Below are 21,542 nucleotides of genomic sequence, written 5' to 3'. Positions count from 1 at the left end.
AGGGGACACATGTTGATGTGGAAGAGACATGAAGAAGAGGGGACACATGTTGATGTAGAAGAGACATGAAGAAGAGGGGACACATGTTGATGTAGAAGAGACATGAAGAAGAGGGGACACATGTTGATGGAGAAGAGACATGAAGAAGAGGGGACACATGTTGATGTAGAAGAGACATGAAGAAGAGGGGACACATGTTGATGTAGAAGAGACATGGAGAAGAGGAGACACATGTTGATGTAGAAGAGACATGAAGAAGAGGAGACACATGTTGATGTAGAAGAGACATGAAGAAGAGGAGACACATGTTGATGTAGAAGAGACATGGAGAAGAGGGGACACATGTTGATGTAGAAGAGACATGGAGAAGAGGAGACACATGTTGATGTAGAAGAGACATGAAGAAGAGGGGACACATGTTGATGTAGAAGAGACATGAAGAAGAGGGGACACATGTAGATGTAGAAGAGACATGAAGAAGAGGGGACACATGTTGATGTAGAAGAGACATGGAGAAGAGGGGACACATGTTGATGTAAAAGAGACATGGAGAAGAGGGGACACATGTTGATGTAGAAGAGACATGAAGAAGAGGGGACACATGCTGATGTAGAAGAGACATGAAGAAGAGGGGACACATGTTGATGTAGAAGAGACATGAAGAAGAGGGGACACATGTTGATGTAGAAGAGACATGAAGAAGAGGGGACACATGTTGATGTAGAAGAGACATGAAGAAGAGGGGACACATGTTGATGAAGAAGAGACATGAAGAAGAGGGGACACATGTTGATGTAGAAGAGAGATGAGGAAGAGGGGACACATGTTGATGTAGAAGAGACATGAAGAAGAGGGGACACATGTTGATGTAGAGGAGACATGAAGAAGAGATATTATTCTTTACTTGTTTGTTTAGCACGAGGAATATTTGATCCAGTGCTAAATCTGTGAATTCATCAACTATATTGGAATATCTTTGACTGTGAAGGGACATATTGAACTTAGTATATTAACTGTAGCAGTAGTAAATGTTTCTTCTCGTTAAACTAACTAAAAATACTTCAAATTGCAAAAGGAAGGAAGGAAGTGACAAAAAGAGTGAAATCCATCAGTCGTCACAAAGTTTGGTTTTATAAAGAGGGTTTTGCTTTTCTACATGGAAAACGCTGTTTGTCGAGTGTGTGTATATAATATATATATTTATATGTATATACATGACGGGGACTCACAGCATCCAAGTTGCCTTTGATCTCCTCTATTCGACCAGCGAAGAACAAGAAGATGGATCCCTGGAGAAAAAAAACCCACAGAGTTTGATTTGGGAATGTTTCCAGTTATTCAGGAGTTAAGAAAATCACACTTTTAAAAATTCAGGCAAACCTTAGGATATTTCTCGAGGTACGGCTGCAGCAGTTTCTCTGCATCCTCAACGTCTCCTTCTCCAGTTCCTGAGAGACACAGACAACAAACCAGAGACACATTCAGAAAGCTCAAATGCAAAGTCAAAGTCTTTCTGTGCGTTTTTGATTTGATTTATTTTGGATGTGTAAAACAATAATACAAAAATGTAACACGAGAATTATTATACAATACAAAATGAATCAGTGTCAAATTGATATAAAAAAATATTACTGATTCTAAATTATGTATAAATATATAATCTACTTAATTACACATCTGAAATGGGGTGGGAAGAAGTTTACACTTATTTAATCCCACCCCTTCTCCCAAAAACTAAATTACTAACATATATATGTATATCTTTAAGTTTGATTTAAGCATCTACAGAGAGACCAGAAGAGAGGGAGTGTGTTCATACACATTGATGATGCTTACAGACACTACCCATACAGTTAAATGTTGCATTCAACATAAATAAGTTGCAGGAATAATAACGCAACAACAAGACAGGAAGGATTAGAAACATGTACATATAAAATTGAAAAAGATAAATCAGCCTGTAAAATAAATACAGGGATGTTTGCTCACCCAGTATGAAGCTCATGAAGGTGTGGTAGCAGAGCAGCAGCATGTTGCAGAGGAAGGACCTGAAGGTGCTGTCAGCACAGCCCTCCTGGAGCTGCTGCAGACCAAACTCCTACACACACACACACACACACACACACACACACACACACACACACACACACACACACACACACACACACACACACACACACACACACACACACACACACACACACACACACACACACACACACACACACACACACACACACACACACACACACACACACACACACACACACACACACACACACACACACACACACACACACACACTCGTTTATTGCCATTAGTTCACAGGAGATGGAGAGTGATCCACACGCAGATCCTTTGGTGCAGTTTGGAATGATGTTTATTGAGCGTTCACATACCAAGGTGTAATTATTCTGTCAATGGTTTTAAGTAAGTAGATGGTAAATGGACTGTACTTATATAGCGCTTTATCCAGTCTTTAAGACCCCTCAAAGCGCTTTACATACTACATGTCATTCACCCATTCACACCCATTCATACAGAGCAGTGTACCTTACTCTAGGACCTAACACTCCCACACATTCACACACCGTTGGCCATGCCATCGGGAGCAACTCAGGGTTAAGTATCTTGCCCAAGGATACATCGACATGTTGACTGCAGTAAAGTTTATTTATAAAGCTCTTTTCACAGATAAAGTCACAAAGTGCTTGACAAAGAAATATAACATCATCATAGGAATCCTACAATGATAAATGACCACACGTGTTAAGAAGTCATAAAAACACCAAAACACAATCCAAACTAAATATCTACTGGGCTGGTGGAAGGAATCGGTATGCTCTCTTCCTCCTGTGTCCTCGCCCTTTCCGGTCACCTATGACCCCTTTTTAGTGCAGCTAACCCCCGCCACCAAGTGTCCACAAATAATACTGCAATATTAATAAGTAACGCCAACAACACCCATAAAATGGCTCCTGCACGTGTATTTCCATTCGATCTTGTCTTAGTTTGGATTCTCCTAGCCTTTTAATGACTGGTTTCAAATGTATTCAAATATTAATTTAATTGTTTAATGTGTTTCTTTTGCACCGTGTCCTAATGCCTTTTTGTTAAGCACATACCTATATACATACACTTCCATTGCATATGAAACAGATAGGCTTGTGTACAAAATATACAAGTACAAATAGTGCACTGTGACATAACTCGGAATAACTCAAGAACTCGGAAGTATACGTAGGATATTGTTTTGAACAGGAAGGAGAATCATTCAAACTACGAGATTAAGAAGTGAAGCGATATCACGACGTAAGGGACTTTTGTTTTAGCTCCGCACATGATAGGAAGTTGTGAAACAGAGAAACAGTGTAGTCATAGGTTCATTCATCATATGAGTTTCAGCTAAATGTACTTTGAAGCTGAAATTACAGATACAGTTTACGGCTTCTACTGTTAGTTTCAACAACAGAAATTAATCACTTCAAGCAGAATGAAAAATCCCTGGCCTGTGAATCCTCTCAGCTCAGAGGAAATCGTGCTACCCACAGTTTCCTCTCCATGGTTGTATTAAGTGCTCACATGTCTGCAGACTCACCTTATTACCAGAGAAACCCACAAACTCCAGCAGCTTCAGCGTCCTCGTGGGCAACATGGAGATCATCTGCAGGAAGTAGACACGCTCAATTCAAACGCGAGACACAAAAATATCTTTTTTTAAATCATTTTCCCGTGGATCAACTTCAGCGTGCTAGATTATAGCTGATCTGACTACTCACAGTACATTTGACATGTATATATTCAGTTTAATATTTAATATTCCATCTGTCACATACTTATGTATATATAATACCTTGCTTTACATATTGTTATTGTTCATTCAACATGTATATTTTCTACTTTCTTGTCTTTTAATTTGTATTGTTGCCTTGGGTTTTTATGCTGCTGCAACACAAACATTTCCCGAATTGGGGTCAATAAAGAACTTCTTATCTCATCTTATCTTAAAGCATCACGAAATAAATACAAGTAGGTTTTTACTGTCTTTTCACTTTTGCTAAAGACTTGATACGATGTGGAAGTGCTGTGTCCCATATGTCATGACTTTTTTTGTTGTTGACATGTTTGATTATAAAAGCAAACACGTAGCCTTGTACTTACCAGGTTAAAGGCTCCTACTCCCAGGTTCACCCCCCCCTCAAAGTGCCCATGGTTTTCCCCGTGAGAGTATCCAGAGGACTGGAGGATTGTGTGAAGCTCTCTGGAAAGGTGAAGAGAAATAAAGGAGATAAAATAATGAGGTTTTATAAGCTGGTGTTTCCATTTGATATGTTTGTGGTTTTTATCGGCATGTGTTCTTGTACTGTGAGCCACCGTGTCACATGTTATTAATGATTTGATTACCATGTTATTTTACTTTGAACACATCTGTGCAGGGGGTAGAGAGGAAAAACAGCCACATTTACAGAAATGATTATTAACGTGCACTTTTCCCTCTTAAATATACTAATACATAAACACAAAATAAAAGATAATAACAAATAATACATGTGTTAATAAATAAATACATGAATAAATATAAAACAAATGAAAAAGAATAGATCAATAAATTAATAATGAAATATAAAATAATTAAAGACAAGGGGTTGACAACACAAGCAAGAAGAGAACAACAATGATGTTTGGACTTTGAATTCTCACTTGTATGTCTGGTAGCTGTTCCTCACTTTGATTCCCCCTTTGATGAAACTGATCATGTTTTCATCCTGAACAAGAAGGCCGAAGGAGAGGTGAAGAAACAGAGAATTAATGTAAACAAAGGTGAGATAATCAGTGGTGGAATGTACTTATTATTATACTAATACACAGTATATATGATATTCAGTGGAGGTTAGACCCTAACCTGCAGGAAGGTGAGTGCTGCCCTCTGCAGGAGACACTCTGCGTAGCACACCTCAGCATGAAGCTCCTCTGAGGAGGAAATACAGTCAGTTATCTTCAGTCAGAGCAGGTAGAAGTACTCAGATCTTGTACTTGAGTAAAAGTAGAAGTACTCAGGTCTTGTACTAGATTACAAGTAGAAGTACTCAGGTCTTGTACTTGATTACAAGTAGAAGTACTCAGATCTTGTACTTGAGTAAAATTAGAAGTACTCAGATCTTGTACTTGAGTAAAAGAAGAAGTACTCAGATCTTGTATTTGAGTAAAAGTAGAAGTACTCAGATCATGTTCTTGAGTAAAAGTAGAAGTACTCAGATCTTGTACTTGAGTAAAAGTAGAAGTACTCAGATCTTGTACTTGAGTAAAAGTAGAAGTACTCAGATCATGTTCTTGAGTAAAAGTAGAAGTATTCAGATCTTGTACTTGAGTAAAAGTAGAAGTACTCAGATCATGTACTTGAGTAAAAGTAGAAGTACTCAGATCTTGTACTTGAGTAAAAATAGAAGTACTCAGATCTTGTACTTGATTAACAGTAAAAGTACTCAGATCTTGTACTTGAGTAAAAGTAGAAGTACTCAGATATTTTTACTTGAGTAAAAGTAGAAGTAGTCAGATCTTGTACTTGAGTAAAAGTAGAAGTACTCAGATCTTGTACTTGAGTAAAAGTAGAAGTACTCAGATCTTGTACTTGAGTAAAAGTAGAAGTACTCAGATCTTGTACTTGAGTACAAGTAGAAGTACTCAGATCTTGTACTTTAGTAAAAGTAGAAGTACTCAGATCTTGTACTTGAGTAAAAGTAGAAGTACTCAGATCTTGTACTTGAGTACAAGTAGAAGTACTCAGATCTTGTACTTTAGTAAAAGTAGAAGTACTCAGATCTTGTACTTGAGTAAAAGTAGAAGTACTCAGATCTTGTACTTGAGTACAAGTAGAAGTACTCAGATCTTGTACTTTAGTAAAAATAGAAGTACTCAGATCTTGTACTTGATTAACAGTAAAAGTACTCAGATCTTGTACTTGAGTAAAAGTAGAAGTACTCAGATATTTTTACTTGAGTAAAAGTAGAAGTAGTCAGATCTTGTACTTGAGTAAAAGTAGAAGTACTCAGATCTTGTACTTGAGTAAAAGTAGAAGTACTCAGATCTTGTACTTGAGTAAAAGTAGAAGTACTCAGATCTTGTACTTTAGTAAAAATAGAAGTACTCAGATCGTGTACTTGAGTAAAAGTAGAAGTACCAGAGTGTAGGAATACTCTGTTACAGTAAAAGTCCTGCATTCAAAATGTTACTCAAGTGAAAGTAGGAAAGTATTCTCATCAAAATATAGTGAAAGACAGTAAAAGTAGTCATTGTGCAGATTGGTTCATTTCAGAATAATATATATGATATGTTTTATAATGATTGATCATGAAAGTGTTCTCAAAGCTGGTAAAGGTGCAGCTAGTTTGAATGACTTTGTATACTGCAGGGTAGCTTGTGGATTTACTCCAGCTGGAACAACAGGAATTGCATTTAAGAGTAGTTTTTATGGGGCGGGCCAAAACGAAACGGAGGCCATATTATGGAAAGTTTGGATTTCTTACTTTAGCAATGCCAATGTGTCATTGAGCAAGGCACCAAAGCCTCAAATGCTCCATGGCAGCCCCTCGTCTCTGACACCTCTCCATTAATGCATGTGTACATTAATGTGTGTATGTCGGGCTTATGTGTGTGATGCAATGTAGTGAAAATTGCATTTCAGGGATTAATAAAGTATGTCTATATCTTACAAAGACACACAAACAAACAACACAAAGATGGTGAACAATTAAACATCTGTTCATCTTCTTTCTTTGGTTATTTCAGGGGTTATTGTCTCGTAATCCCCCCCATGTTCACTCCTTTAGTCAGTACAGGATTTGACTGACCTTCTGTGTAGTTTTTAGAGAAGCTGGACTTCTTGCGGTTCCTGATGGAGGAAGCAGAAACAAGAGTTATCAGAATCAGAATCAAGTTTATTGCCAGGTACTTTTACACATACAAGGAATTAGCTTTGGTATCTGGTAAAAATTAAGTTGCAAAGTAGGTACAACAAATAATATATAAGGATAATAAAAATAAATATTTTTAAGAAAAACAATTTAGCATTAAAACAGGATGCTAAAGACAAGTATTTACACCACATTTAAATTTACAAATAACCTTAAAAACTGAAAAACAACAAAAACACTAAGGATAATGAGTATATGCCAAACTACAGTGTATTACATTTTAAAGTGGAGGGCTGTGCAGAAATGTGTGCTAAACAGAGATGGCAAAAGTACAGATACTCGTGTTTAAAAATACTCTGGTGAAAGTAGAAGTACTGACTAAACTTCTTTACTCAAGTCAAAGTAAAGAGGCTTTGAAATGTACTTCAGTAAAAAGTACCCATAACTAGCAGCTGTTTTAAAGAGTACCTGACCTCCCTTTATATTAATAGAACAATAATGTCATTGTTAGCTAATGAATGTTTCCATGGTGACCAACGGCAACATGACAACGTTTCCATTGGTCCCTCTTCTTTAGAGAAGACCAGGAAATGATGGATACACGGATCGTGTTCAAATCAATAGGCACGCAATGACTCTAAATAATAATGATCACGCCACCAAACACACATTCAAACTAAAGGAACCAGCCTGTTTGGAAAATGAGAGAAGTAGAAAGTACAGGTATTTGTGTTCAAAATGTAAGAAGTAGAAAGTACAGGTATTTGTGTTCAAAATGTAAGAAGTAGAAAGTACAGGTATTTGTGTTCAACATGTAAGAAGTAGAAAGTACAGGTATTTGTGTTCAACATGTAAGAAGTAGAAAGTACAGGTATTTGTGTTCAAAATGTGAGAAGTAGAAAGTACAGGTATTTGTGTTCAACATGTAAGAAGTAGAAAGTTCAGGTATTTGTGTTCAACATGTAAAAAGTAGAAAGTACAGGTATTTGTGTTCAACATGTAAGAAGTAGAAAGTACAGGTATTTGTGTTCAAAATGTGAGAAGTAGAAAGTACAGGTATTTGAGTTCAACATGTAAGAAGTAGAAAGTACAGGTATTTGTGTTCAACATGTGAGAAGTAGAAAGTACAGGTATTTGTGTTCAACATGTAAGAAGTAGAAAGTACAGGTATTTGTGTTCAACATGTAAGAAGTAGAAAGTACAGGTATTTGAGTTCAACATGTAAGAAGTAGAAAGTACAGGTATTTGTGTTCAAAATGTAAGAAGTAGAAAGTACAGGTATTTGTGTTCAACATGTAAGAAGTAGAAAGTACATGTATTTGTGTTCAACATGTAAGAAGTAGAAAGTACAGGTATTTGAGTTCAACATGTAAGAAGTAGAAAGTACAGGTATTTGTGTTCAAAATGTAAGAAGTAGAAAGTACAGGTATTTGGGTTCAACATGTAAGAAGTAGAAAGTTCAGGTATTTGGGTTCAACATGTAAGAAGTAGAAAGTACAGGTATTTGTGTTCAACATGTGAGAAGTAGAAAGTACAGGTATTTGAGTTCAAAATGTAAGAAGTAGAAAGTACAGGTATTTGTGTTCAACATGTAAGAAGTAGAAAGTACAGGTATTTGTGTTCAACATGTAAGAAGTAGAAAGTACAGGTATTTGAGTTCAAAATGTAAGAAGTAGAAAGTACTGGTATTTGTGTTCAACATGTGAGAAGTAGAAAGTACAGGTATTTGTGTTCAACATGTAAGAAGTAGAAAGTACAGGTATTTGGGTTCAACATGTAAGAAGTAGAAAGTACAGGTATTTGGGTTCAACATGTAAGAAGTAGAAAGTTCAGGTATTTGTGTTCAACATGTAAGAAGTAGAAAGTACAGGTATTTGAGTTCAACATGTAAGAAGTAGAAAGTACAGGTATTTGGGTTCAACATGTAAGAAGTAGAAAGTTCAGGTATTTGTGTTCAACATGTAAGAAGTAGAAAGTACAGGTATTTGAGTTCAACATGTAAGAAGTAGAAAGTACAGGTATTTGAGTTCAACATGTAAGAAGTAGAAAGTACAGGTATTTGGGTTCAACATGTAAGAAGTAGAAAGTACAGGTATTTGGGTTCAACATGTAAGAAGTAGAAAGTTCAGGTATTTGTGTTCAACATGTAAGAAGTAGAAAGTACAGGTATTTGTGTTCAACATGTAAGAAGTAGAAAGTACAGGTATTTGAGTTCAACATGTAAGAAGTAGAAAGTACAGGTATTTGGGTTCAACATGTAAGAAGTAGAAAGTACAGGTATTTGGGTTCAACATGTAAGAAGTAGAAAGTACAGGTATTTGAGTTCAACATGTGAGAAGTAGAAAGTTCAGGTATTTGAGTTCAACATGTAAGAAGTAGAAAGTTCAGGTATTTGAGTTCAACATGTAAGAAGTAGAAAGTACAGGTATTTGGGTTCAACATGTAAGAAGTAGAAAGTACAGGTATTTGTGTTCAACATGTAAGAAGTAGAAAGTACAGGTATTTGAGTTCAACATGTAAGAAGTAGAAAGTACAGGTATTTGGGTTCAACATGTAAGAAGTAGAAAGTACAGGTATTTGTGTTCAACATGTAAGAAGTAGAAAGTTCAGGTATTTGAGTTCAACATGTAAGAAGTAGAAAGTTCAGGTATTTGTGTTCAACATGTAAGAAGTAGAAAGTACAGGTATTTGTGTTCAACATGTAAGAAGTAGAAAGTACAGGTATTTGAGTTCAACATGTAAGAAGTAGAAAGTACAGGTATTTGGGTTCAACATGTAAGAAGTAGAAAGTACAGGTATTTGAGTTCAACATGTGAGAAGTAGAAAGTTCAGGTATTTGTGTTCAACATGTAAGAAGTCAAAGTAAAAAGTCTTCAGAAAAATAAGAAGCGGAGTAAAGTACTGATACCAGATAAATGTACTTAAGTGCAGTAACAAAGTATTTGTATTCCACTACTTCCCACCTCTGGTGCTAAAATGTGCACGAAGCAGTCAGAGAGTTGAGCATGAACATGGCTCACAGTATTAAGAAAGAACTAAATGAAAATGAAAATCTCCAGGATTGTTTTCCAGCAGCACAGCATTGTCCAGCATCTCTTTGCTTATCATGTTTCAATGCAAATCAGTGACTCAGCGAGGTCTTTACAGTAAATACCGGACGCTGTGCAGGGCGAAGTTACAACAAGGTGCTGACAGTGCAAACATTTAAAGAGTCCTAACAACAGAAAGGGGAAACTGCAGCTCAGATCGGTCGACAACAGGGGTGTCCAAACGCCGGCCATTTTGAATCGGCCCTCAGCAAATTCAAAATGTATAATGTAATACGGCCCACAAATGAAACCTCTGATAGTCTTATATTGTACTTCTAAAATATATATGTCCAAATATATTACACAGCAGTATTCATGTGTTAATAAGACCACTTTTCAAATAAACTCAGTCAATTAAAGTTGAAAACAGGTTCTAACAAATCTAACTTGATAAGAAAAAAGCCCGATAACTTATTTTCATAACAACCTTGAAACAAACCGTTCATATTTCCTCTTATTATAATCAATCTGAACCTTCTGTTTTAAGGAATGAGCTGCTAACGAAATAAATGAAACCCTCAGGAGAGCTGTTCTTAAAGCATTTTCAAGTATCAAGAATAATTTACCTACATTGGATTGATTTTTCCAATTTATAACTTAACTTACTAGCCAAACTACCTCTGGTGAGTGGCCCAGCCCTTCGTATATTTTTTTGTATGTGGCCCTCGGTGAATAAAGTTTGGACCCCCCTGGTCTAAAAGGAGAAGGTGGGTTTCTCTGTGGGGGCTGAGCAGATGTTTGTCGCAGCGTCTCCAAGAGTTATGTGTCAGAGATTTGTGAAATTCCTTTGTCCAGGGGGTGGGTGGGACAATCTAAAACATGACCTCTGGTTTTGTTATGATGTTGCTACTGGGAACGCGTTGTGTTGAGTGTCTGTCTCTCTAAAGGTTTGATCACTCTTACCATGTTTCATTACAAAACAAGTGTTTTGTTTACTTAAATCAAACTTTTTGTGTTTTTGACTAATCTGGCTCTTCTATGGATTGCCTGGCTTTAAGCAAATACAACTTAATTCTGTAGCTGATAGAGAGGAATTTAAAAGATCCCATCACCCATCGGCTCCACAACAAGCTCCAAGTAATGAGTCCTCAAACCTGGAAATAAGTCAGCATTTTTGCACTTATGGTTCCCTGGTCTCAAAGTCAATGGTTTTTTTGAATGAGGTTTTCACGTGTGGTTCTACGACACAAAATATTTCAAATTCCCCACTGGGGAATTTTAAACCGGCAGTTGCTAACAAGTGACTAAATGAGAAGACTAAACGTCATCACGCCCAACATTAGCCACCTTTAGCTTAGCGGTGGTGACGTGAAGTCATGTGACCGTGCTGTAGTTCCTTTATAGCCCAACATTAGCTTAGCGGTGGTGACGTGAAGTCATGTGACCGTGCTGTAGTTCCTTGATAGCCCAACATTAGCCGCCTTTAGCTTAGCGGTGGTGACGTGAAGTCATGTGACCGTGGTATAGTTCCTTTATAGCCCAACATTAGCCGCCTTTAGCTTAGCGGTGGTGACATGAAGTCATGTGACCGTGGTATAGTTAATTTATAGCCCAACATTAGCCGCCTTTAGCTTAGCGGTGGTGACGTGAAGTCATGTGACCGTGCTGTAGTTCCTTTATAGCACAACATTAGCCTCCTTTAGCTTAGCGGTGGTGACGTGAAGTCATGTGACCGTGCTGTAGTTCCTTTATAGCCCAACATTAGCCGCCTTTAGCTTAGCGGTGGTGACGTGAAGTCATGTGACCGTGCTGTAGTTCCTTTATAGCCAGGGGTGCACATAACTGGAACGCATGCGCAGCAAAAATTTGAAATGCGTACCATCACTTGTGTCACTAAGTGCCTTTGCGTACCGACGTACTTGTGAAGCTTTTCCAGAGTCGGTCTCCGTGTGCACAGACGGGGCTGCTGTTAACGTCGGTCTCTACAACGGAATTGTGCCAAAACTACGTCAACCGACTGCGGACGGAGACTCCCCTGTGCAAATTCTGTGCCCTGCGCACACACTGGAGAACTGTGCAAAATCAGCTGATCACAACGTTCACGGCACACTTACCACCACCCCCCTAAGCATCATTAGACAAACATTAACCTACTTTAGCTTAGCGGTGGTGACGTGAAGTCATGTGACCGTGCTGTAGTTCCTTTATAGCCCAACATTAGGTACCTTTAGCTTAGCGGTGGTGACGTGAAGTCATGTGACCGTGCTGTAGTTCCTTTATAGCCCAACATTAGCTACCTTTAGCTTAGCGGTGGTGACGTGAAGTCATGTGACCGTGCTGTAGTTCCTTTATAGCCCAACATTAGCCTCCTCTAGCTTAGCGGTGGTGACGTGAAGTCATGTGACCGTGCTGTAGTTCCTTTATAGCCCAACATTAGCTACCTTTAGCTTAGCGGTGGTGACGTGAAGTCATGTGACCGTGCTGTAGTTCCTTTATAGCCCAACATTAGCCTCCTCCAAATTAGCGGTGGTGACGTGAAGTCATGTGACCGTGCTGTAGTTCCTTTATAGCTCAACATTAGCCTCCTTTAGCTTAGCGGTGGTGACGTGAAGTCATGTGACCGTGCTGTAGTTCCTTTATAGCCCAACATTAGCCGCCTTTAGCTTAGCGGTGGTGACGTGAAGTCATGTGACCGTGCTGTAGTTCCTTTATAGCTCAACATTAGCCTCCTTTAGCTTAGTGGTGGTGACGTGAAGTCATGTGACCGTGCTGTAGTTCCTTTATAGCCCAACATTAGCCGCCTTTAGCTTAGCAGTGGTGACGTGAAGTCATGTGACCGTGCTGTAGTTCCATTATAGCCCAACATTAGCTTTTTACTTCCGGAGCTTGCATTTTTATTGTTATACTCTTCAACCATTATAAAAACGGTGTCAATATGTGGAGATTATCCCACTGAGTATCATACATGGTTGTTTGCAAAATAGCTTATTTTCTGCAATATTTCAAAATCGAATTTGACTTTTTGTAGAGGGAACCCTTGCGATGCTAACATCCAAGTAGGATTACAAATACATCGTCATCATGGCATCACTCTATATTGGGACTTCAACAAGTCTACACATCTGTTGTTGTAGAAGGAAAACCCACCTCTTTTGAATGCACATAAAATGTAATTTAAAAAATATACATATACAATGTACTTGCAGAATTCTCGCTATACATCTCCTCAGGGTTGATTACTCTTATTATAAGTTGTTTTGGATAAAGAGTCCTAAACATTTGATGTGATCTAATAAAAGATTATCAGCTGTTCCTCAGGGCCTTATTTCCCCCTGGTGTTTTTGGGGAAGTCTCACCGCTGACAGATGGCCTGCGCCTCCTTCATGGTGTTCCCTGCAGTCTGGATGTGTTGGGGGTCAAAGGTCATCATGGCCTGCATCTCCAGGATGGTGGCGTAGGTCAGAGCGTGGTACATGCTGTCTTTGGTTCTGTAACAAAAAGAAAAAATAGACATTAGTTTGTCTACTATATAGCAAGAGGAACCTAAAGATATTAAAAAGGGGAACTATGCTCATTTTCAGGTCCATATTTGTAATTAGTGTCTCTACTGTGACATGTTTAGTTTAGTTTATTAGTTTATGGTGTCGTGGACAGTCCCCATTTATCAACTGTCACACAAAACAGTAAATGGGGCAGCTTTAGCCAACATTGCTAATTGTGGCTAAATGCTAACACATCAACAGCATTAGTTATAAAGAAAGTATGAAAGACAATGAATGAATGAAATGCAAACAACACACGTTACTACATACATGTCACATGCTTTATGATTAAAAAGGTCTTTATTTTCTTTTACATGAACAAAAACCTTTTTAAAACACTACAGGAAAGGGAAACCCCAAAAAATCACTATAGGGCCTCTTTAAGTAATTTCTGAATGCACGACTGTAGCAGTTTTACTTTCAATTACTGTCTAGTACTTACAAGTACTGTCGAAATGACCCAATGTGGGACCACTGATAGCACCATTATAAAAACACGAGAAAGGTTATATACTTGAAGACTAAAGCCACATCACTACACAGGCGTAAAAAACCTTTAGTGTCTATTTATATCTGCGGCTGCTGGTGTGTCGCGTCAGGTCACACCCTGTGTTTGAGATTCTAGCTGATATGTAGGAGGATAAATTATGTTGCATGTGACAGACACATGTTTCCAGTAGATGATCTTGTTGTTCCAGTTATACACTATTACTTGAAAGGGAGACTTAGAGGAAAGCATTTTAACCAAAAAAAACTAAAACATAGGTGGCTTAAATAGCTTTATGCACACATGGACTAACACAAATCATTTTTTTAATAAAGTTTAAAGGCAGAGGTGACAGAGAAGCATTAACAATGTTTCCCTGCTGTTCACCACAGACTGAATCATGTGATCAGCTGTGATGTAACTCTGAACTACAACCAGTCGTATTTCATGGAAACCACATTTGCATAAACAGATTTTTCTACCTATGGAAATGTAACAAAAAGAGACGCCGCCACGACCTCGAAGAGTTAGTAAAAAATAAATGACTTGTTAGTAAATATATATACTGTATATATGGTTTGTTTTAGTTCTGAGAAAATCCTGAATGCTGAGAAAAAAATGCTGAAAAAGTCGGAATTCTGACATTTTTTCTCCCAAAAATCTGAAATCTCTCAACAATTCTGACTTTTTCTACAAAAGTTCTGACTTTTTTATGCCGTCAGCACTTACGTCAGGTTATTTTTTCAATAACGACCGCCTCGCTGCACATCATCCCTTATATAATGTGCTGTAAAACAGATTATGGACATAGATAGTGTTCTCTTTTCTTATCTACCGAGTAAACAACAACTAACTCAATAACAACAAGGAAACAAAAGAGAGTCAGAGAAGGCGGAAGAACAGATGGAGACGCAGAAAATAATTCCTGCTTTGAATGTCCATTGTGTCAGGTTTATGTGAGACAGCAGCTGAGGAAACCTCTAACACGGAGCTGTGAGGGATTTCAATTGTTTGTAGCCGTGGTCAAAGAGGCGGAGAACTCTAAATATTTCACAGCAGCACTCAGATATTTTTCAATCAGCATTAACTCAGAGAGAGGGCACACAGGTCATCTTCTGCTTCCACCACAATGCTCCATGCTGGAAAGAGTTATACTAACTCAACAAAAAAAAACTATTTGAAGTGGTGGAAAGTAACTATGTCTTATTTGGACATATTTGTATATTACATGAGTATTGTATTTAAGAAGTGCAGTAATGGTCAGAGCGTGAATACATGCAAAACTGTTTATTTACGACACCTTGTACACCTTACTAGTACACCTAGTGTGGACTGAAACCAACTAGATTTACTATTACAATGCTTTAAGTCAATCTTGAGGTACGTTATCTGTATTTGAGTACTTTTTTTTGTTGTCAAAATTAGCACATGAACAGAAATTGGCACATTTCTGTATAAACTGAAACGTTGACCCTCAGGCACAACTTATCCCAAGAAGCACTTCAATCACTTCGCTGTATTGTGCTTTTGTACTATACGTCATACTTCCACACAAAACCAGCCCCTCCCTCCCTGCTGCAGAATGGGGAGTGGGGCTGGACGGTGTGATTGAGGGAATAAGATTGCATCATTTCGTCTGCACTCGGTCTGGTGGCATGTTTGAACAGAGAGCTGGCAAATAAAGTGAGCTGCTGCTGGAAAACCTCTGAGATTTAAAGCTGATCACTGAGCAGACATGTCTCCACAACCAGGAACCTGCAGCAGCTCACAGAGGAGGAGGAGGAGGAGGAGGAGGAGGAGGAGGAGGAGGGGGAGGGGGAGGAGGAGGAAATACAGCCTCAGTATCTGAAGAGAGAGAGAGAGTCCTATATGACCATAAACACGAATCTAGGGGTCAAAGTAATGGATGTGTGATCGTTTAAAGTACATTCAGACGATCAAAGTTGTATCAAGGAGTATCTTAAGTAGTTTAGTTTCAGTGTGTGTTTTTGTGTGGGCGTGTGTGTGTGTGTGTGTGTGTGTGTGTGTGTGTGTGTGTATTATTCCTGACATTTAATCTGTTTACACAGTTACATTTTGGGTCCTTGCTTCTCCTTAGGTCAAAAAAAAAATGCAAGTCCCCATATTGTAAATGTAACTTAATGTACATATTTTCAGGTAGCGGTTAACTTAGGGTACGTGTGTGTGAGCCCTTACAATGCATTTACATAAACAAGTTCACCCATTTACACACACACACACACACACACACACACACACACACACACACACACACACACACACACACACACACACACACACACACACACACACACACACACACACACACACACACACACACACACCTTACAAAGGGAGACTAGCATTCACACACATTCACACACCAATGATCAATTAAAGGTTAAGTATCTTGCTCAAGGAAACATGGACATCGACATGTGGACTGAAGTGGCTGGGGATCAAATATATATGTGTGTATATGCGTGTGTGTGTGTGTGTGTGTGTGTGTGTGTGTGTTTATGTGTGTGTGTGTGTGTGTGTGTGTCGCATTGCAGGGAGACATTTACAGTATTTTTTTATTTCACTCCTGCATACTGTCATCGGGTAAAACTGGCGCTGTTGCACGACTCCAATAACAAAAACTCAAGCTGTGTGTGTGTGTGTGTGTGTGTGTGTGTGTGTGTGTGTGTGTGTGTGTTGCATGCTGCGTAGACTAGTATAACCTTGCACCACCTGACTGCGTCACAGCAGGATGAATGAGAAAAGGACATTGAAGAAGAAGAGATTTTGAAAACACACACATGGAATAAAGCAGACAAACACGAAGGCAGGAGAACGAGGAAAGATCCGCCGGCGTTTCACTTCCTTGAGTCTGCTTTGTTCTGCAGTCTTTCAGAGTATGTCTCTCACAATGCAGCAGATGTCATCACACTTTACATAATGTTACATCAAGTTGATCCCTCAAGCCTTTTTCTGAAGCAGCAAACAGGAAAATCAGACAAGATTGCGGGTGTAGTAGCTAAGTGTCAGCAAATAAAAACAAATAAAACAATCTCAAAATAAAGCAAATCTCATGGAGGATCAAATCCATTTTCCAAGCAAGAATTTTGTTCATCCAGTTTATTTTCCTTAGATTTTGTCGATCAAATATATAAAGAACAATGGCTTTAGGCTCTTGGTAAAACAATATATGCTTTTCCGGTGCCCTCAATCCTCTACCCATCTCCAACATATACAAAATCCCCAAGTGCCTGTCTTCAAAACAAAAGGATAAACAACTATTCAAACTGAAATGGTGACAATAAATAATGATCTATTTACTAAAAACGAAAAAGCCAGAAAGTAAATGTATATTTTATAATACAAGAAATCATTCAACAGCTCCAGTGGACGTTATTTGGTTTTGTATGAATCAAACAAAACTAAAGTCTACTCTCAATCTGATCAAAGAGCTGCATTTCAATGTTAAACAGCTCTATACAAAGCATCTCAATGGAGCCAGTGATTATTATAGGATAGACGTTTCTTATATCTTACTTTTTAAATCTGCACTGACTATTTTACTCCAACCATCCGGGCTCAGCTACAAACAGGATCAGATGTGCAACTTGTGTTTGTTCAGGTGCACTTCAGTGACAGAGGCCGAGCGCACACAGAGCTGAGGGAATAATATGGAGTCAGAAATAAGGACACTTGCTAAACCGACAGATTTGGACTATTCACAAGCTAGATTTAAACACATTATAAGTATCACAACAAGGGAGTCACTATATATTTATGTAACGTTGCAATTTAAGTGTCCTTATCTGAGTCAGAGTTTAGAAATCAAACATTAAATGAGTGGGGCTTTAATCCAATGTGTCATCCAAACAGTGCAATCAACCATGAGGATACAGCAAGAAGTTAATTAGTTTGAAGTAAGCCAAACCTTTTTAAGTGCTGCATTTTTTTCTATTTTTAGCAAATGACATCACCCTAACAGTTTCCGACACTTATGGCGCATTTCCACTGCAGCATGTAGCACGGTTTAAGCGTGCCGTGCCAAACCCAGCCCGTTTTTTTTTGCTGCGTTTCCACTAGGTGTAGTTCCAGCTAACGGGTGCTTTTTCACAGTTTTTCTGGCCCTTCAAAATCGTGGTTCTTTCCGGGCCAACAACCGGGCTGAGTAAACTAGAGAGAGAATCGCTGGCAAGGGAGCTACAACTACAACAAGATGAACATATTTGACTGTGATTTAATTGTAATACACGTTTCAAAATGATGCCGAAGTAACAACATACTGATACCGGTTAGTAAAAACCATGAATTAATGCTTTGACAAGTCTGCAGACAGACGGCAGGCGAAAGACCTTTTAAAATGCTCGTTATCTGAATGGAGATCGGCTAAGCTAACGCAGTATATGCTCCGACCGTCCACACTCACAACAACGGCCTACAGACATAACTAAACCAGCGATTGTAATCACCATGACACAGACAGTCAGTGGTTTGGACTTGTTTCACTTCTGTCTTGTTTCTGAACAGATATGAGGAGCTGAGTGCTAACAGCTAACGGCTAATATTGGTTTTATGGTTCGCATTGAATATGACATCACGGCTCCGTCTATACTGTGTTACTATAGTTACTACCCCAGCTACTAAACTGTAATGGAAACGCAGCATAAAGTGAGCCTGGCCTACCGAGGCTTAACTATACCGTACTAAGCCGTGTGAGGCCCTGCAGTGGAAATGCGCCATTACAGTACTAAAGACACCAAAATGGCTCCTCAGAACAAAACAAAACGGACAATAGCTGTTAATCTAGCCTTTAGGACTTTGTTATAACAATAATTTGAGCCTGACAAGAAGCAGCTCTTCTGTCTCGATTTAAAGCCAGCACTGAAAAGAAGAAACTTGGCCTCTGAGTGGCCCAGAGAGGAGATAGAAACGGTAAGAGGACAAAGGGGACGTTGTGGTAAAGTTTCTGATTATAAAAGTAGAGAATAAGCAGGGAACAATGGAGTAACCTGATTCCTGACACAGCAGGAAACTAGAGACAGGGTGTTTTTGTGAATGTAACTCAGAGCAGCATGTCAGTCATTTAAGACCGTCAGGCCATTATATAATCAGCATCAGCAGCAGATTAACAGTCCTCCAGCACTCACTGAAAAGGGCAGAAGTTTCCAATGTGCCAATTACTCGGTATTTTGCTTGTTTACTGGTTTTTAAAATGGAACCAAAAGCAACACAATGTTGTTTGAGCCACTGTAAGGACAATGCTTAGAGTGAAGTTTCCTCTTTTTTGGAATTTTTACGGGGCAAATGTATTGATCTTTTCGCTTTTAGGAAGCAGACTCTCAATAGCACAAAGTACAAGCAGAAATATTTGTAATAAATCCAGAAAGTTTTGCTGAATCATTATCAAAACAGAAGCAAAATAAGTGTGTCAATAAGCATTGTCGTGTAGTACCCTCCCTGCCTTCCTATCTGCATACAGTTCCAACTATGGAGTAAGATGAACATGTCAGCTAATATAATAAGACTTGTGATGCTAAGATGCTAACGCATGCACAATGCTAACTGGTCACTCTGACAATGCTAACATGATCAAATCGAATATGCTATGATGATCACAATGACAATGCTAACATGTTTACAGTGACAAGCTAACTTGATCACAAGGACACTGCTAACTGAGCACAATTAAAATGCTAACATAGAAAAGCTAACTTGATCACAAGGACACTGCTAACTGAGCACAATTACAATGCTAACATGCTAACATAGACAACGCTTATGTTTAGCAGTTTTATAGTGAAACACGTTCATCATCTTAGTTTAGCTTGTTAGCATGCTAACATATACTAGCGTAAACAGAGGCATTACATCCATAGGCGTTGTTCCATAGGAAATGTTATAACTTATCTTAACACAGATGTTACCATTAACATAAGCAATGTCTCTGTTCTGTCCTATTGCCTGACAATGAAGCAGCACAACGTATTTGTCGATTCATTAGTTAAATGACTTACACCTGAACTTTCTACACTATTTATACCAATACAAATTGCAGTTTCTCAGGATGGGACAAAGGCTTGTTGTGTGGGGATGCAGCTTACTGTTGAAAATCTTCCCTTTCTAACCCCTGACAGTGCAAAAACACCTAGAAAAACACAGCTGTTTGCATGCATTTCTTCAGCTGTTTGTCTCTAAATTTGACCATGAAAGCACAAAAGCACAAATTGCTTGGTCACAGCAGATGTATTAGAGATGGTTCTGGTTGTTCTCGTACCTGCATTTGAGTCGGGTCTGCGCCTCCTCAAAGTCGTTTCTGAGGAACATATCCAGGGCGGCCATGCAGTCGTCCAGAGCCAGAGACAGTTCTGACCGCGAGCACCTGCAGAACAACAACAACATCTTGATTAGGAAAGAAGAAGAATGTCTGAAAGTACAGCATAATCTCACGACGAGTAAGCTCTGGGTATTTGCTTCAATTCTTATATCTGAAATCAAGGCAGTCATTAGAATATATACTGGATACCCGGGGAGATTTGGGCTTCCCTTAAAGTTGACTTAGTGGCCTTGCTAATAATATCAATCTCCAATCCCACTTTATTTATATAGCACATTTAAAAACAACAGAGTTGACCAAACTGCTGGACATCAATACATATATAAAAAGCAGCATAAATACATGTAGACAAAACAGATAGGACAAAAACACGAGACATTAAAACCACAGACTGAAAAACTCTCATTCATGACACAAGGAAATAAAAAATAGTACGATATAGCTCAAAAGTGTGAGAAACAATGAGAAAAAAACATCAGTTTTGTTGGAATATGTAATGTACTCAACAGTACGTCAGTCTAGGTCTGACTATTTCACAGTCTAGTAATATAAAGGTTCCTTAAAAACATTGCCACATTATTGTCAGACCCTCAGTTGCATCATATTTCATTATTATTCACTCTCTTTAAGTCTGTTCCACTCAAACCAGTTCCTTAAGCTCTACTGCAGAGACCCTTTTGTCTTATTTATGGGAACAAAGACAGTCTCCAGTCCAGACACGGATCTACACAAAGACCCCAAACCTGTCCTACATAGGAGCAACACACACAGTTTATAGTGCTTATGGCTCTTATCATCGTTGTTTTGAGTCTTTGTGCTCCTTTCATGTAGCTTAGTAGTTGTGGTGTGTCTCTTAGTTGTTTATTGTGGCATTAGGATCATTTTGGGTGTTGTTGAAGCTGCTCTTTTTAGTTCTTTTGTGGTGTTTTTTTTTTCATTCTCATAGATATTGTGACCCATCGTAGTTCAATTTAGTCTTTTTGTAATTGATCATGTTGCTTTGTGGTGATTACGAGTTTCTTTGCAGCTGCTTTGTCTCTACTTTCACCACTCTGTGATTATTTCATTATAGTTGTTGTGAGTCTTTTTGCAGCCGTTTTGTCTCCTTGGTTTCATTTTGAGGTTATTTTGACCCTTTTTCACAGTTCTTTTGAATGTCTTTCTGGTCTTTCAGTAGTTGTTTTGAGTCTCTTACTGGCCGTTTCTCAATGTCGAGTACGCTTGCTTGGTAGCACATGTCTT

At 38.6% G+C, this 21,542-nt stretch overlaps 2 protein-coding genes across 3 annotated transcripts in view; one reads left to right on the top strand and one right to left on the bottom strand.

Moving 5' to 3' along the window:
- Nucleotides 1-21,542, top strand: part of LOC307013683 (transmembrane protein 131-like) — a 179,921-nt gene that overhangs the window by 60,606 nt on the left and 97,773 nt on the right. The gene's annotated exons all lie outside the window — the stretch shown is intronic.
- Nucleotides 1-21,542, bottom strand: part of ttc39a (tetratricopeptide repeat domain 39A) — a 53,149-nt gene that overhangs the window by 10,277 nt on the left and 21,330 nt on the right. For both annotated transcript variants that reach the window (XM_079689451.1, XM_079689452.1), the window contains 10 exons: nt 20,241-20,345; nt 13,297-13,428; nt 6,849-6,889; nt 4,904-4,971; nt 4,702-4,766; nt 4,162-4,261; nt 3,599-3,664; nt 1,990-2,098; nt 1,381-1,448; nt 1,230-1,289 (listed from right to left, as the gene is read on the bottom strand). In XM_079689451.1, coding sequence (XP_079545577.1) covers nt 1,230-1,289; nt 1,381-1,448; nt 1,990-2,098; nt 3,599-3,664; nt 4,162-4,261; nt 4,702-4,766; nt 4,904-4,971; nt 6,849-6,889; nt 13,297-13,428; nt 20,241-20,345 — 814 coding nt within the window. The remainder of the gene's footprint in view (nt 1-1,229; nt 1,290-1,380; nt 1,449-1,989; nt 2,099-3,598; nt 3,665-4,161; nt 4,262-4,701; nt 4,767-4,903; nt 4,972-6,848; nt 6,890-13,296; nt 13,429-20,240; nt 20,346-21,542) is intronic.

Source organism: Notothenia rossii, assembly GCF_949606895.1.
Source record: "Notothenia rossii genome assembly, chromosome: 1".
NCBI lineage: Eukaryota > Metazoa > Chordata > Actinopteri > Perciformes > Nototheniidae > Notothenia > Notothenia rossii.
This window is presented reverse-complemented; position numbering and strand designations above follow the sequence as displayed.